At 34.6% G+C, this 14,389-nt stretch overlaps 1 protein-coding gene across 2 annotated transcripts in view; it reads left to right on the top strand.

The window, feature by feature from the left end:
• Positions 1 to 5,456: 5,456 nt before the first annotated feature.
• The window catches only part of SLC25A46 (solute carrier family 25 member 46), a 30,084-nt gene continuing 21,151 nt past the window's right edge, over positions 5,457 to 14,389 (top strand). Inside the window, exons 1-5 of one of the 2 annotated variants that reach the window (XM_074282005.1) lie at positions 5,457 to 5,548; positions 10,252 to 10,294; positions 11,556 to 11,613; positions 13,392 to 13,469; positions 13,790 to 13,890. In XM_074282005.1, coding sequence (XP_074138106.1) covers positions 5,539 to 5,548; positions 10,252 to 10,294; positions 11,556 to 11,613; positions 13,392 to 13,469; positions 13,790 to 13,890 — 290 coding nt within the window. In that variant the 5' untranslated portion in view covers positions 5,457 to 5,538. Of the gene's footprint in view, positions 5,549 to 6,333; positions 6,749 to 10,251; positions 10,295 to 11,555; positions 11,614 to 13,391; positions 13,470 to 13,789; positions 13,891 to 14,389 lie in introns of those variants that run through there. The other variant, XM_074282004.1, reaches the window with a different exon arrangement.

Here is a 14,389-nt window from a genome sequence, read left to right as displayed (position 1 = left end):
ATTTGTTTAGAGTTATTTAAACTATTAAGGCTATTTAAAGCTATTTGCAGGGATTTGGGAGAGAACTTGAGGTGTCCCTGTCTTCACTCCATCATCCTGGCTCTGGTTCTGACCCTCTCTATCTCTTGTTGGTCGTGAACCATTCCCCTACTCTGGAAATCTTTTATTTGACTAATGTCATCTGTGTCATCATTTTTTGAAAATGACTTTTCAAAATTCCATTCTAAATATGTTCATCTCCTTTTTAAGATCATTTGAAATAATCCATGCTTTTGTTATTCATATTAGATAGAATTTATGGAATTGGATTTAAGTGACTTGAATGTTTCAGTGACTGAATGTTCTTTGATTTGACCTTCTTCAAGTATAAATAATTCCTTGTTTTCTGCTTTTATTTTATGTAATTTGAATTTAGAGATAAAGTTCTTTATAATTTCCTTGCATTGATATGCTCTGTTATATCTATTTTGAATTTCATTGCAATTTAGGCCTGGTACATAACAAATTCACTTATATAAGGAGTCCATGGCCAATAAAAAGGCCAAGCCACATGAGCTCAAGCTTCATAGATTTGGTGAGTTCCCATAATCACGTATGGCTGATGCAATGCATTTTCCAGTGTAGCAAAGCACTGCTGTAACCTTATTCTGTATCCTTATTTTTGCTTTTTGGGCAAAGTAAATTTCTTCCTTTATTAAATGAACATTGATTCACAAATACTTCATTTCTTCCTAACTTTGAAGCTAAACCCTGGCTTTAGTGCTGAACCTATAACATCTACATTAAGTTATTTCACTAACATATAGTTTTTATTAGGCTATTTTCCAAATCTGTAATGGTCAATTTTTATAGGTCAGTAGTTATGTAAAGAATAATATTACATACGTAACAATTGCTTTAAACAAGTTATTTGCCATTTTTTATTTAAGGGTGATAGAGTGAGTCTTTTGACAATACATAGTTACAATTTTATATATAATATTTTTATGTTCAATGTGTCTTGTCTAGACTTACAATCCACAAAGATCTCACAATAAAGCAAGCAGTCTAGATCTTTTTAAAAAATGATTTGGCCATTGACCCATCAGTTCTTTAGAATTTAGTCTCTAATTAGTTTTTTTCCAGCAGCCCTTTATTATTTGTTCTGCGTTTTAATCACTAAAGGATATTTAACAATAATTTTTGCTTTTCTGAATTTGTGAGGTTTAAATGCACCTAGCTAAATTTAATGTAATTTGCCTTATTTCATATTTTTCTTTTTTGTTTTTTCTTTTTTTCCCTGAGGCTGGGGTTAAGTGACTTGCCCAGGGTCACACAGCTAAGAAGTGTTAAGTGTCTGAGACCAGATTTGAACTCAGGTCCTCCTGAATTCAGGGCTGGTACTCTATCCACTGTGCCACCTAACTGCCCCTATTTCATATTTTTCTACATACTATATGCTACAGTTAAACTGTGCCTACTTCATTGTACTATAACTAGTGCACATGATTTCCCAAAGGAAAAATTGCTCCAACCTTTAACATTTTCCTCTTTTGTCTTCTTTCCCAATCTGATTGATGTAAAATACATTTATTTTAATTTGCATTTCTCTAAAGATTAATGATTTATAGATTTTTTCATATTATTGATAATTTCTTCCTCTTAAAATTATCTGTTCATATTCTTTTACCATTTATTATGGAATGGTTCTGATGTCTTATAAATTTGGTTCAGTTCTTTTTTTTTTTTTTTTTTCCCCTTTTTTCTGAGGCTGGGGTTAAGTGACTTGCCCCAGGGTCACACAGCCAGGAAGTGTTAAGTGTCTGAGACCAAATTTGAACTCGGGTCCTCCTAAATTCAAGACTGGTGCTCTATCTACGGCGTCACCTAGCTGCTCCCTGGTTCAGTTCTTAATATCAGAAAAATTTGTTCCAAGATTTGAACAAGCCAAAAGAGATGTGGTTTTGTTTGAAGGAGAGATCCTGAAAATAATCTTTATGGACAGATCTGACCATGCCATTTCCTTATTCAATAAATTCCAGTGGTTCCCTAATGTTTCTGGGATCAAAGATAAATTCCTTTGTTTAGCTTTTGAAGTCATTCATAAACTTTGATACAACCTATCTCCTTAGTATCTTTATACATTATATTTTCCCTCAGAACATTCTAAATTGTACAATCAAGCTCATTTTCTCTCTGCTGCTCACAATATCACAGACCATCTGCCCTCTCAATGCCTTTTCCTTTTCTTACCTAAAAAGAGGAACTGTGGCCCTGAGAAGAGACTTGCTCAAAGACACAGAGATGCAATTTATACTCCAGTAAAGGCCTTCTCTAGTCTTCCTGATTTATATCTTTGCCATTAGACCAGGACAGCTCCAAAGAAAGTGAAGCTAATGATTTTGTACAGACTTCTCTCACTTAAATCCAGTTCATTTCACATCATGGCATCACTTCCTGATGATGGACATCGTGAAGAATGAAGGACAAACAACAATCTATGAATAGGAGTAGGAGCTGCCCCACCGAGGATCCAACTGGAACTGACCAGTTGAGTAATACACCTCTTTACTTTTCTGTTCTTTTTCTTGCTATCTTCTTTTCCTTTTCTTCCCTCTGTCCACATAGATTATCAGGCCCTTAGTTGTGGATGCTCTTCCTAAAAGAATATAAATTTTGATTGTTAAAACCTCAAAAGATTTTGGAGTTTATGCAGAAGAGCATGATTTAAATCCAATCACTCTGGCTTTCATTGATTAATCAACAATAGGTCCCAGGCCAAGTTACTGTGTGGGCCCTGATTGGCTCAGAGTGAATGTAAATTGTAATTGTTTTTGTTTTGGCCAGAAACCCTTAGAGTTTTCTCCTCCCAGATTTGACTTTTTTGTTTGTTTGGTTTTTTTGGAATTAGGTAAAAAAGACCTTTATCTACATTATTTCTTACCTAGACTTAATCACTGATTGGGTGTTATCTAAGTCAAACTGAGACTTTTACCTTGAAAAGGCCAAGGTCTCTCGTTTTATTTAGGGCCATCTTCAATTGCCCTGATCTATAACTTGCCACTGACCCAGATGGTTCTGGAGGAGAAAGTAGGGCTGTGATTTTGCAGAGCCCTCCCTCACTTAAATCCAGTTCACTTACATGTCATGGAATCACTTCCATAATGTCATGGTGCTCTTTCAGAATGGACATTCAGTACCTCACCTGAATTTAACTATTTTATATTTATTCTATAAATATTGTGATGAATAAAAAAACCTTTAAAAAGACAGAATTTTTGGGTAATTAATGATCAATTTATTCAGCTAATAATTGATAAATTGATGGTTATTGGTAACCAGAGACATGAAGAAATTAGAAACTTTAATATACTTTTAGAAAATGGTGGGGTGCCCCTGACAGGTAAAAATCAACCTTGATTTGTGAATAGTAAATGAAGGGGTGGGCTAAAAGACTTCAGATCTTCCTGTTGAGAAAGGCTTGATCATGAGACTCGGAAGTATCCAGTAATCTGAATAATGAAATCCATCTCTATGTAGATCTAAACTCCTTTGTTTTGAAGTACTTCACAATTTAGTTGCAACCTATCTTCCCAGTGTCTTTATCCTTTACTTTTCCCCTCAATCTATACTGTACAGCCAAACCCATTTTCTCTTTACTGCTCACATTATCATTATCTATCTTCCCTCTCAATGCCTTTTCTTTTAGTTTTCTCCTTCATAAGCCAAGTTACTTAAACTTTAATAAGAAAAGTACAATAATAACAATAATATTAATTTATTGGTTTAGGTCAACATTTCTGTAGATTAAATTCTGTTTAAATTTCAAATAAAAGTAAGGTCTCCTAATTGAGTGGGGGCTTGTCCATGATAGAGGAGAGTATAAGTATGTGTATGTATGTATATATATACATATAGTGAGAATTATGGCAATCTTTTCTATTAGCCATGCCCTGTGGGATTGGCTGACTAATCTACAGGAGCTGATCCCTGAATGAGAAAATAAAGCCTAAATTCTAATTAATATGTTATTGATATAATAGAAAATAATTTCAGTGTAAAGTATATATTTATATGTGTACCTTTCATAGAATATTGTATTCCTTTTCAAAGAGCAGGGGCTATTGACATTTTATTACTTTATTTCCCAGTGACTGACAGATACAGTAAGGGTTTCATTGACTGATATCATTCTCCTTCTACCTTAAATGATATACTTTTTAAACCCTAAAAGTGTATATAATTGTGCTTTTTGACAGTTGAAGTAGGAAGGGGGGAACAGGCTTGAGGAACAGTGTGAACAGATAGCCAAAATACATAGGGGGGGGGGGAAGATGTTATACTGCTTTATTGATCTTTTACACACGGATTGTGCCAAAAACACTTTAATGTCTTCTTTCATATACCCAAAGCATCTAGTACTGCATTACCTAAAATAGCAAATCCTTTTTGAAGTAAATTTATCACCAGTGTTTTGAGTATATTATTTCCCAATTTAATCTAGTAATTTCTGTCAGGTCAAAAAAAAAAAAAAATGCACCTCATGCTGGGACTATTACAATATCTAGTTGGTAGTTCTGTCTGCTTCCAGTCTCTCTCCTACTCCAATCCATCCTCCCTTCAGCCACTAAAGTGATTTTCCTAAAGCACAGGTTCTACCATGTCACCCTTCTACTCAATAAACTACAGTAGCTACCTCTTTCCTCCAGGATCAAATAGAAAGTCTACTTTGTATCCAAAGCCCTTCATTGTCTATCTCTTTCCAGGCTTCTTAAATTTTATTCCCCAATATATCCTCCTTAATCCAGTAGTACTAGCCTGTTGCTGTTCTAAGAACAAGACAATTTATTTTGGCATTTGCACTGGCTATTCCTGCCCTCCTTTAAGTCCCAACCAAAATTTCATCATCTATAGGAAGCATTTCTCAACATGTTTTAATTTTGTTATATCCAATTCTTCGTGACCCCGTTTGAGGGTTTTTTTTTTTTTTTTAGCAAAATTATTGGAGTGGTTTGCCATTTCCTTTGCCAACTCATTTTACAGATGAGGAAAATGGGCTCAAGTGATTTGCCCAGGGTCCCATAGCTAGTGCCTGAGATTGCATTTGAATTCAGGAAGTCTTCTTGATTCCAAATCTACTTCTCTATTCACTTAATCTCTAGCTTCCCTTAATCCTATTGCTCGCTCTTTTATTTTATATTTATCCTGTATATAGCTTCTTTATACATTTATTAGTTTTTCTTTTTCTTTCTTTTTTTTTCCGTTAGATTGTGAACTTCTCGAGGGCAGGAATTGTCTTCTGCCTCTTTTTGTACACCCATTGTTCCTTACTTTGCTTGGCTCAAAGGTGTTTTATCCATGTTAATTGACTGGTTGCCTACCATTTTAAATTAAGACCCATAACGGATCTATAGGCAAGAACGAAGGATTCTTCAGTGTTCTATTATGAAAACACTCAGAATCTTGAGCAGGAGGTGCCAAGAGAAGAGAGTCAAGAACAGATGGAAAGCAACTTCAGGTTCAGAAAGTACGACTTTGCTCCAGGAGTCCTTGGAGCTAATGAAAACAGGTCGTATAAAGATCGTAATCTTAGTATTTCTATTAGGGCTCATCTTTAGGCTTAATTATTCGGAATTAAGTAATGAGTTTTTCAGGTGGAAGGTGGAAACGCCCTTAAAATGCTTTAATTTGGTCTGTAGTATCGTAATCCCCGTATTTCTCTCTCCTCCTCCCCTGCCCATCCCCCCTTTGCCCAAACTCTAACTCGACGTTTGCCCCAGTCCGGTTGATCTTGCCCCGCATTAGTATCTGTAGCGGTAATACAGTGGTATTTTGGATATTTGAGATGACCAAAAGTCACTCAAAATCCAATGTTGATTTGATAAAACTGGAGAAAAACAACTCGTTGCTGTTAATGCCAAACCTCAGCGACTACAGAGACATTCCAGGAGACACCAAAAAAGTCCTCAACAGCTGGCCGCCTGACTGCCCTTGGTCCGCGCCCCGCTAGTGAGAGCGCGGCCCTCGCCGTCAACGAAAGTGACGCACTTGCCTGGACACACTCGCCTGTCATCGCCTTCGAAGAAAAGGTTTTGTTTAAAAGCAGCTCTTATACGGCTTTTCCTTCTCCCTAGTCATTCTTTCCTTCAGGGGTAAACTGCTTAACCAGATTCCTCTCTCACATCTCTGCCACATCGCCCCTTTCTTTATTTCGTTTTTTTAAAATAACAATCTTTACAATCCCTCCGGGCTCTAGACTCCATTTGGAGTTACACCTGCGTCACCCCAGCAACCGACGCCCCAAGGGCTAGCGGAAGCAAGGTTAATGTTCCGGGATTTCCTCTTCCGGGAGCACTGGGCGACTTCCGGTTGTCAGAATCTCTGGACGCAGAGGAGAAAGCGGTGGTGGTCGCAGCGGGTGGGCCTCCTCTGATGCTTCAGGTGCCCTCTGGCACGTAGTGGCTCCCTCCTTCCTCCTCGAGTTCGATGCATCCTCGACGCCCGGACGGCTTCGATGGCTTGGGCTACAAGGGTGGGGGCGGCAGCCGGGAGGAACCCGGGGGCAACAGTTTCTCCGCAAAGTCCTTCAGCTCCACCTCCGACCTGAGCCACTGGGTGACCACTCCGCCCGACATCCCTGGCAGCCGCAACCTGCACTGGGGGGAGAAGACTCCACATTATGGCCCGGGAGCAGCCCCGACCCCGCTCGGGGGGACCGGCGAGGAGCCCTACCCTGGCAGCTGCAGCAGTGGGCCCGGGGCTAGTAGCGGTGAGGGGCGAGGGAGTCGGGAGTGTCAGGGCAGTGACAGGCTCCAGAAACCGGACGTGGGTGGGTGTGCAGAGGGGGATGGAACCGAACCTTAAGGTTTTAGGCTGTTAACTCACCACGAGATTGCTTTCCTTAACGCTTCCTCCACCTCCCCATCCCCTACTCCTCCCCGGCTCTCCAAGTTCCCTCCAGGCTCCTCCTAGTCTTTCATTAAACCGAACTGTCTTTTCCTAATTTCTCCCTCTAAGCCTCCGAGATGAGGTGCCCCATATGAAATTTGAGGGCGTACGAAAGGTCCAGGAAATCAGTTTGGTAATGCTTAAAAGGAAAATTATTTTGAGTAGGGTGTCAAAAGACTGAAATTCTATCTTACTGTGCCTCACCACGTGAGGGCGAATTCACCTAAACTCTCATTTCTAAAACGTTAGCAGTATCCGCTCTTTCAGAGCTTTATGTGTTATGTACCTCTTTATTTTCACTTGAACTTTCAATAGTAATAACATGGGCATCAGATATATCAGTGATTCCTCACTTTTCATTTAACAATTTGTATCAGTTGTTTGGAAGGCTGGTGTTAAACTGTATTCTGGAGCCATCATTAATTTCAAAAAATTTTTTAAATGCTCTCCTTTCGTCAAAGTAATTTTTAAATCTTTGTTCATGTTCATCTTGAACTCTCAGTTTTTATAGACTTTCCCATCCTCCTTAGGAGTAGAAACATCTTCAGGTGAACGTGAAACTTATATTTGGATTTAGCATGCAGTAAAAAAAAATTAAAGTTTGTTTTGATTCTCTTTAAAATTTAATTTTACAATTTCAACTTGAATTGAAAAACTTAATTGTTTTCATGATAATGATAAAACAACATAACTAAATGTCAAAATATGTATTTGAAATTGCAAATAACATCCGTATGCTAAAGTGATTTCAGATTTGGAGTTGTAGCTCCAAAGTTTTATAATGTGAAAATATTTTATTATTGTTTGAATGATTTGCTTTAACTATAGTTATGTAATTGTAGTTTAAGTAATAACTAATAAGTCCGTTGAGAAAAGTTAGAGCGTTTTAAGGGGTTTAAACTGTCAGTAATATGAATGAACTCATTTTAAAAAATTAATGTGATTTTAAGTTGCAGCGAAAGGCATACTGTTGAGAACATGGTAGACCCATTTTTACCCTACTTAAGCCTTATCTAGAGAGCTGTGTTCAATTCTGGATATCACATTTTAGAAATAACATCGACAAACTGGAGTACATGTAAGATTGTTAACATGTTGGGGCATTTAGGATGTTGAGACAACTGACAGCAGGTGCCATAGGATCTCTAAGGAATTGAAAATATTCCTTGATATGACTGCTTTTAATTGCTGAGGAAGATATTGTATAAAAGGAATTTGGTTGATCCTAGAGGTCAAAAATAGGAACAATTTATGGCAATTGAGAGGAACAGGTTTTTAGATCAATGTAAAGGAAAAGTTCTTAAGAGTGAAAAGTTTCCAAAAGTAGAATGAGCTGCCTTAAAAGCTGATAGATTTCTCTGTAGGGAACTCTATTTGTGTCTTATTATGTTACAGAAGGAATTTAAACAAAAGGATTTTCTTTTGTGGTCTTCTGAAGTTTTATGATGCTACTGTCTCATACACACAACTCTTTCCCCAGAGACACACTTAAACACTTAAGACCCATTATGTTCCTGACACTTGGACAGTGTGCTAAATATGAATATACAATTATTATAAAATACTGAAATTTATAAGCCATCGCTGAAAACTGGTTTCAACACATTCCTATATGTTTAAAGTACTTATTTGCTATACTAGGAGACATTTCTGGTGCAATTGAAAAAGCCCTAAATTTGAAATTATAAGGGCTTGATTTCCAATCTTAGTTGTATCACTTATATGAATTTGGGCAAGTCAGCTAATTTGTAGATCTCATATTACCTTCCATATAAAATGAAGTTGCAGAACTAGATTTCCTTCCATATCTAAATTGATGATTCTATCCTGGTCAGTCATTGAGAAAATAATTATACAGTTAATATTAGAACTCTATTACTATTCTCATTGTAAAGATACAAATCTCTTTTTTTCGATTTGAAATAATTTATATTATTAAGATGAGAGTAGAAGCTTATCTTAAAGTCAGTTTCTTACACTAAAAATAGTGTATAAAGCTGTGGTGGTAAGAGCAGGAACTAATAGGTAATGGTATAGTCTATAGAGCAAGCAATTCATTCAGCTAATATTTTCTTCAATTCCTATCCTATATAGATTCTGTTAAGTACTGTCAACTTATAGGCCCTGTTGGGCCTATAAAGATGAATAAGATAACGATTGCTCTCAATTTGCAATTTAGTTTGAACCTTAGAAAATCTCCTTAAGTATGACATTTCTTACAAAAGAGAGAATATAGTAGCTTTTGATTTTTTTGGTTTTTTAAGCTTTGTTTGATATTCTCCTTCCCCCTTTTTTTGTACTACAATCTTTCCTGGATGTTTAATTTTTCTGGCTAGAATGGAGAAGATATTTCACAGAAAATAAGGGATATAGAGATAACTGTAAGAGGAAGAAAGAAACTCTGCAACTAGTCTTTTATATTTTTTGAGGCTTGTATGAATGCATGAATGAATGAAGCATTTGTTCCCCCCTGAGGCTGGGGTTAAGTGACTTGCCCAGGGTCACACAGCTAGGAGAAGTGTTAAGTGTCTGAGATTAGATTTGAACTCAGGTCCTCCTGAATTCAAGGCTGGTGTTCTATCCACTGCGCCACCTAGTTGCCCCAAATGAAGCATTTATTAAACACTGTTAACCAAATAGTTTCTTCTACTCCCCTGGACATATGCTATTATATTCTAGATTCTTTTAAAGAGGAGAAGAGTAAGGTAATTGCTTACTTAGAAAAGCAAAGAGATAAAAGGAATAAAAGCATGGTCAAAGAAAATTTATCCCATTTTGTCTCTTTTATTAAAATGTCTCTTGAAGTCCAAACTTTCTGCATTTTGATACCATAACATTCTTCTCTATTAGCTATGGATAACAGAGAAAGCATCTGTCTTTGTCATTTGTGCATAACTGCTTCTAACTGGATATTTTTCCATTGAATTTATCATTCATAAGGCCCTAATGATACCTAAGTTTAGGCCAATGAGTGAATTAAACACTCAGATGAAATTAATTTTTTTTTGGTGGGGGGAATCAATAGAAATATAGGGAAGAAAGTAAGTTGAGGGAGTACCCCACCTAATATGGTTGCTAGAAAAAGTCTTAGGAATTTCTGTGTGATTTTCCCAGGATTATTAGCTTAACATTTTAATGGTACAACTGTAATTGTGTATCCATCTTTATTGTATGCAGGAGAAAATGTATTTGAGTAACTAGAAATCATGGAATACTTCAGTCTCCAGTACAAATTCATTTATATGAACTTTCTAAAAAATAGAAATTAATCTTAAATTGCTACAATTTGCCCAACTTTAAATGATTTTTAATCTTCTCTTTCAGAACAGTTGAATAGATTTGCTGGATTTGGTATTGGACTTGCAAGGTACTAGTTTTATATAATATGTGCTTTTAATTAGAATTAATTAAGTTAATTAGAAAATCAGTAATGCCTAAGATGAAGAAATTGAATAGGGGATAATTATTTTGGCAGTAAGAATCAAGATTCTGAGTTTGTGATCAGAGGAAGACAGGCTAGATCAAGGGTTCTTAAATTTTTGTGTCATGGACTCCTTTGGCAGTCTGATGAGAATTATGATTCTCTTCTCAAAATAATATTTTTAAATGTGTAAAGTATAATACAGGGGTTTATAAAGGAAACTTTGAAATAAAGTATTGAAATATAGAAATAAAATGTAATTTCTTTTCTTATCCAAGTTTATGAATTGCTTGAAATTTATTCTATGCTAAGAATTCCTTCTAAAATTAAAATTAAAAAATTATGATTTTGCATGACATTGGAAAGAAAGATTAAGCACTAGAAAGTCTGAGTTTCATTTAAAATTAATCTGAAATTTACAAACATTATATACAGTGAGCAAAATATATTTGCAGAGTACATTTAATAGAACATATGATTTTGTTATTTTGGAGATTTTAATGATGACATACCCCTTTTTTTACTTATAGCTTTTAATTTAATGTTAGCTCAGACATTATAAACATTTTCATCAAATTCAGTAAATGACAAAATACCAAATTTATTTTTGCTTCTTATTGTTATTACTCTGTAATGCTTACCTTAATACTTCAGGAATCTTTGTGGGGTTTTTTGCTGTAGGAATTCCTTTCTCTGTTGTGCTAACCCTCTGCAACTTAAAAGTTTCTTTGGTTTCAAAATGTATCACCCTGTGGCCAACATATGTATACACCTCCCCAAGTTTAATTGTCATTTCTTGGACAACAAAGAACCGTGTTTCATCTTCTTAACCATGATGACAAATCAGCGGAGGACTTTTGGAAAATATGTCCTGATTCCAAAATACATACTAAAAAAGACTTTTTAAAAAATGAAAGTGAATGTTTAAGGCTTAAAGAAAAAGGATTCATCTTAGCACACATTCATTATTAGGAATTTGTTTTTCATAAATAAATAGTATATACATTGTTTCAGTTACATTGCTATAGCTCAGTAGTGTGATTTTTGTTATAACAGTACATTGCTTTTTGAAATTTTTTTTTTGTGCAGTTGAAATATTTTTGATAGTAAATATAAACAATTTTAGATTTGTTTTTTGTAAGTCTGCAATTCTTTAGAAAGATAGATTTTGGAGTATTTATACAAATGGTCAAAATTGTTTTTATAGTCTGTTTACAGAAAATGTTTTGGCCCATCCTTGCATTGTTCTCCGTCGCCAGTGTCAGGTAATTGCATGATTTCAGTTTCCTTGTGAAAATTTTAAATAATGTTGACTTAGTAATGATGGAGATATGACTTCCAAAATTTGTGATGAACTTTGTTAAAGTAGGCTATAAATATTTAATTTATTTCATGTAATTTTTTTTTTTTTCTAAAATCTGTATTTAGGATCCTAGAATTCGAGAACTACAAAGGACTTTAGCATTCTAATCCAGTTATGCCATTTTGAAGAATAGGAAACTAGAAGGCAGAGAGTTCAAATAACTTTCCTAAAGTCACATGGTTGATAAATGGCAGTCAGGATCAGAATTCATTTTCTTTGACTTTTACTCTGTCTTTTGACTTTCATTTTAGTGTTGTTTTTCTATATATTGTATATAAGTGAAGGCTCACTGTAAGTTATTGTTTTAGTATACCTTTAGTATACCTATAGTATACCTATAAAGAGTATTATTATTTTGTGATAAATTCATAGAATTTCATAGATAGAACCAAAAATTTACAGTTGTCAATAACTTCTGTAACATTTCTTCACCAGCTTTTTCATCTTAGAGTAATAAATGCATTGAATTTTAGAACTATAGGAACCTTAGAGATAGTGATTTTTCCAAATAGATTACAGATGGGCTCTTCGTACTTCAAAACAGAAATTAAAGCTTACATTTTCTTTTTTCATTTTTTTCTCTCAAATGTTTTAACATGGGGCAGCTAGGTGGCACAGTGGATAGAATACCAGCCCTAAACTCAGGAGGATGTGAGTTCACCCTCCTGGGTGACCCTGGTCAAACCACTTAACCCTAATTGCCTCAAAAAAATGTTTTAAAATAAAGATAGTGCTTTTCAAAATGTAGATCTTAATTTATTTCAAGTTTTATGAATCTGTGTTTAAAAGGGAAAATGAATTTTTAAAAAATCCTCATTATAAAAATGGAAAATTTGCCTTATCTTCAATAATTTGTTTTGGTACAGTCACAGCAAGCATCCCTGTTATCCAATTAGTCTTTTTCTTCCTTTCTCCCTTTTAATTTTCTAATTCTTAGAAGCAATGACAAGATATTTATGAAATTGATGTGCTAAGTTCCCTACTATCATAATGTCCTATGTACTAGAGACAGCTCTCTGGAGAGAAGTGTTTGTCTTTGCATAGCTCATAGACTTTTTTTTTTGACTATCCAGAATGTTTTCAGTTCATGTACTTACTAAGGAGCATAAGAAATACCATTTCTAAAGCCTTATATTAAAAATGAATTATCATATAGCCTCCTTACTAAGGAGTATAAGGAGCACCATTTCTGAAGCCTTATATTAAAAATGAATTAAGATAAAAAAGATACTTTAAAGAATAGGATAAAATACTATATGCAAAGGTTGTGATCTCTGAGTAAAAAAGGAAGACTTGGCATTTTAGGCATCAATCTGTTTTGAATAGTGAATTTGTGAGTTCTTTTTGAGGAAATCGTGCACATTGGCTTTTTTCTGCCATATGGTAGCCATATATAGGTTCTTTGAGAATGAATTAAGCTTAAAACATAAATATTTGAGGAGCTTAGGTTCACTAGGAATCTCTTCATATATAACTATATAACATATTATACTATTGTAAAAATATAGTTTAAATGAATTTTAATTATCTCCTCATTTTTAAAAATAAAATTATTGCTTTTCAAATATATTCCTATATTTCCTGATATAAAAATATATTAATACCATTTAAAATTGGTTTATTTACATGTATTAAAAAGTAATAACATTGATAATAAATCTTTTTATTTAAATTTAACAGGTTAATTATCATGCTCGACATTATCACCTCACTCCATTTACAGTCATCAATATTATGTACAGCTTCAACAAAACCCAGGTGAGATTGTCAGTCTACACATTTGATTGATACATTTTTTAAAAGTTGAAGTTGTTTTATGTATGCTCACTTATCTTAATTTTAAAAAGAACTATTCTTGCTCACTTAGATGGACAGTGAATCATCTAATTATTAGAATTGTATCCTCAGCACCTAGCAAAGCTCCAGGAATATACTAGATGCTTAATTAATTTGAATTGAATTGAATACTTTACAAGTATGAAGAGAAATTCAATCAAAACCTATGAAAAATTTCTCTGAAAAACCATCAATAATTATTACAAAATAATTAAGAATTTATTCATATTTTTGCATTTTAGGGTCCAAGAGCCCTTTGGAAAGGAATGGGAAGCACATTTATTGTTCAGGGCATCACACTTGGGGCTGAAGGAATTATCAGCGAATTCACACCTTTGCCAAGGTATCTTTTTAAAATCTATGGTGAAATATAAGGGGGAAAAAATTAAGTGTTCATGTTGAAACTGATATTTAATCTGAAATAGTCAAAAGAGAAGCTCACCAATAATATTATAGCTCAATAAATGACAGATTAATGTTTTGAACTGGACAAGTAGTCATAATGTAATAGATAGAGAACTGTTCTCAAAGCCAAAGAGACCTAATTCAAATCCTGTGTCTAACATATATCCTGACTATGTCACTTTGGGCAAATTACAGCCTCTCAGTGCTCTAGGCAATTCTTTAAGACTGTAAGTTTCAGAAAAGGTATGAATTTAGATTGGTAAAGAGAATTTCCTTACCAAGGAACTTCCTATGTCAGTGGAATCATAGATCTATTTCTTACTCCTATCCAATGAAAAGGAACTTAGAACATTTTTGCCTATTCTTATTCAACCATATCTTCAAATTTTCCCTTCTAGAAATAATACTTTTAAAGTTTCACATGCTTTCTAAAGCCA

Source organism: Sminthopsis crassicaudata, chromosome 1, assembly GCF_048593235.1.
Source record: "Sminthopsis crassicaudata isolate SCR6 chromosome 1, ASM4859323v1, whole genome shotgun sequence".
Classification (NCBI taxonomy): Eukaryota; Metazoa; Chordata; class Mammalia; order Dasyuromorphia; family Dasyuridae; genus Sminthopsis; species Sminthopsis crassicaudata.
This window is presented reverse-complemented; position numbering and strand designations above follow the sequence as displayed.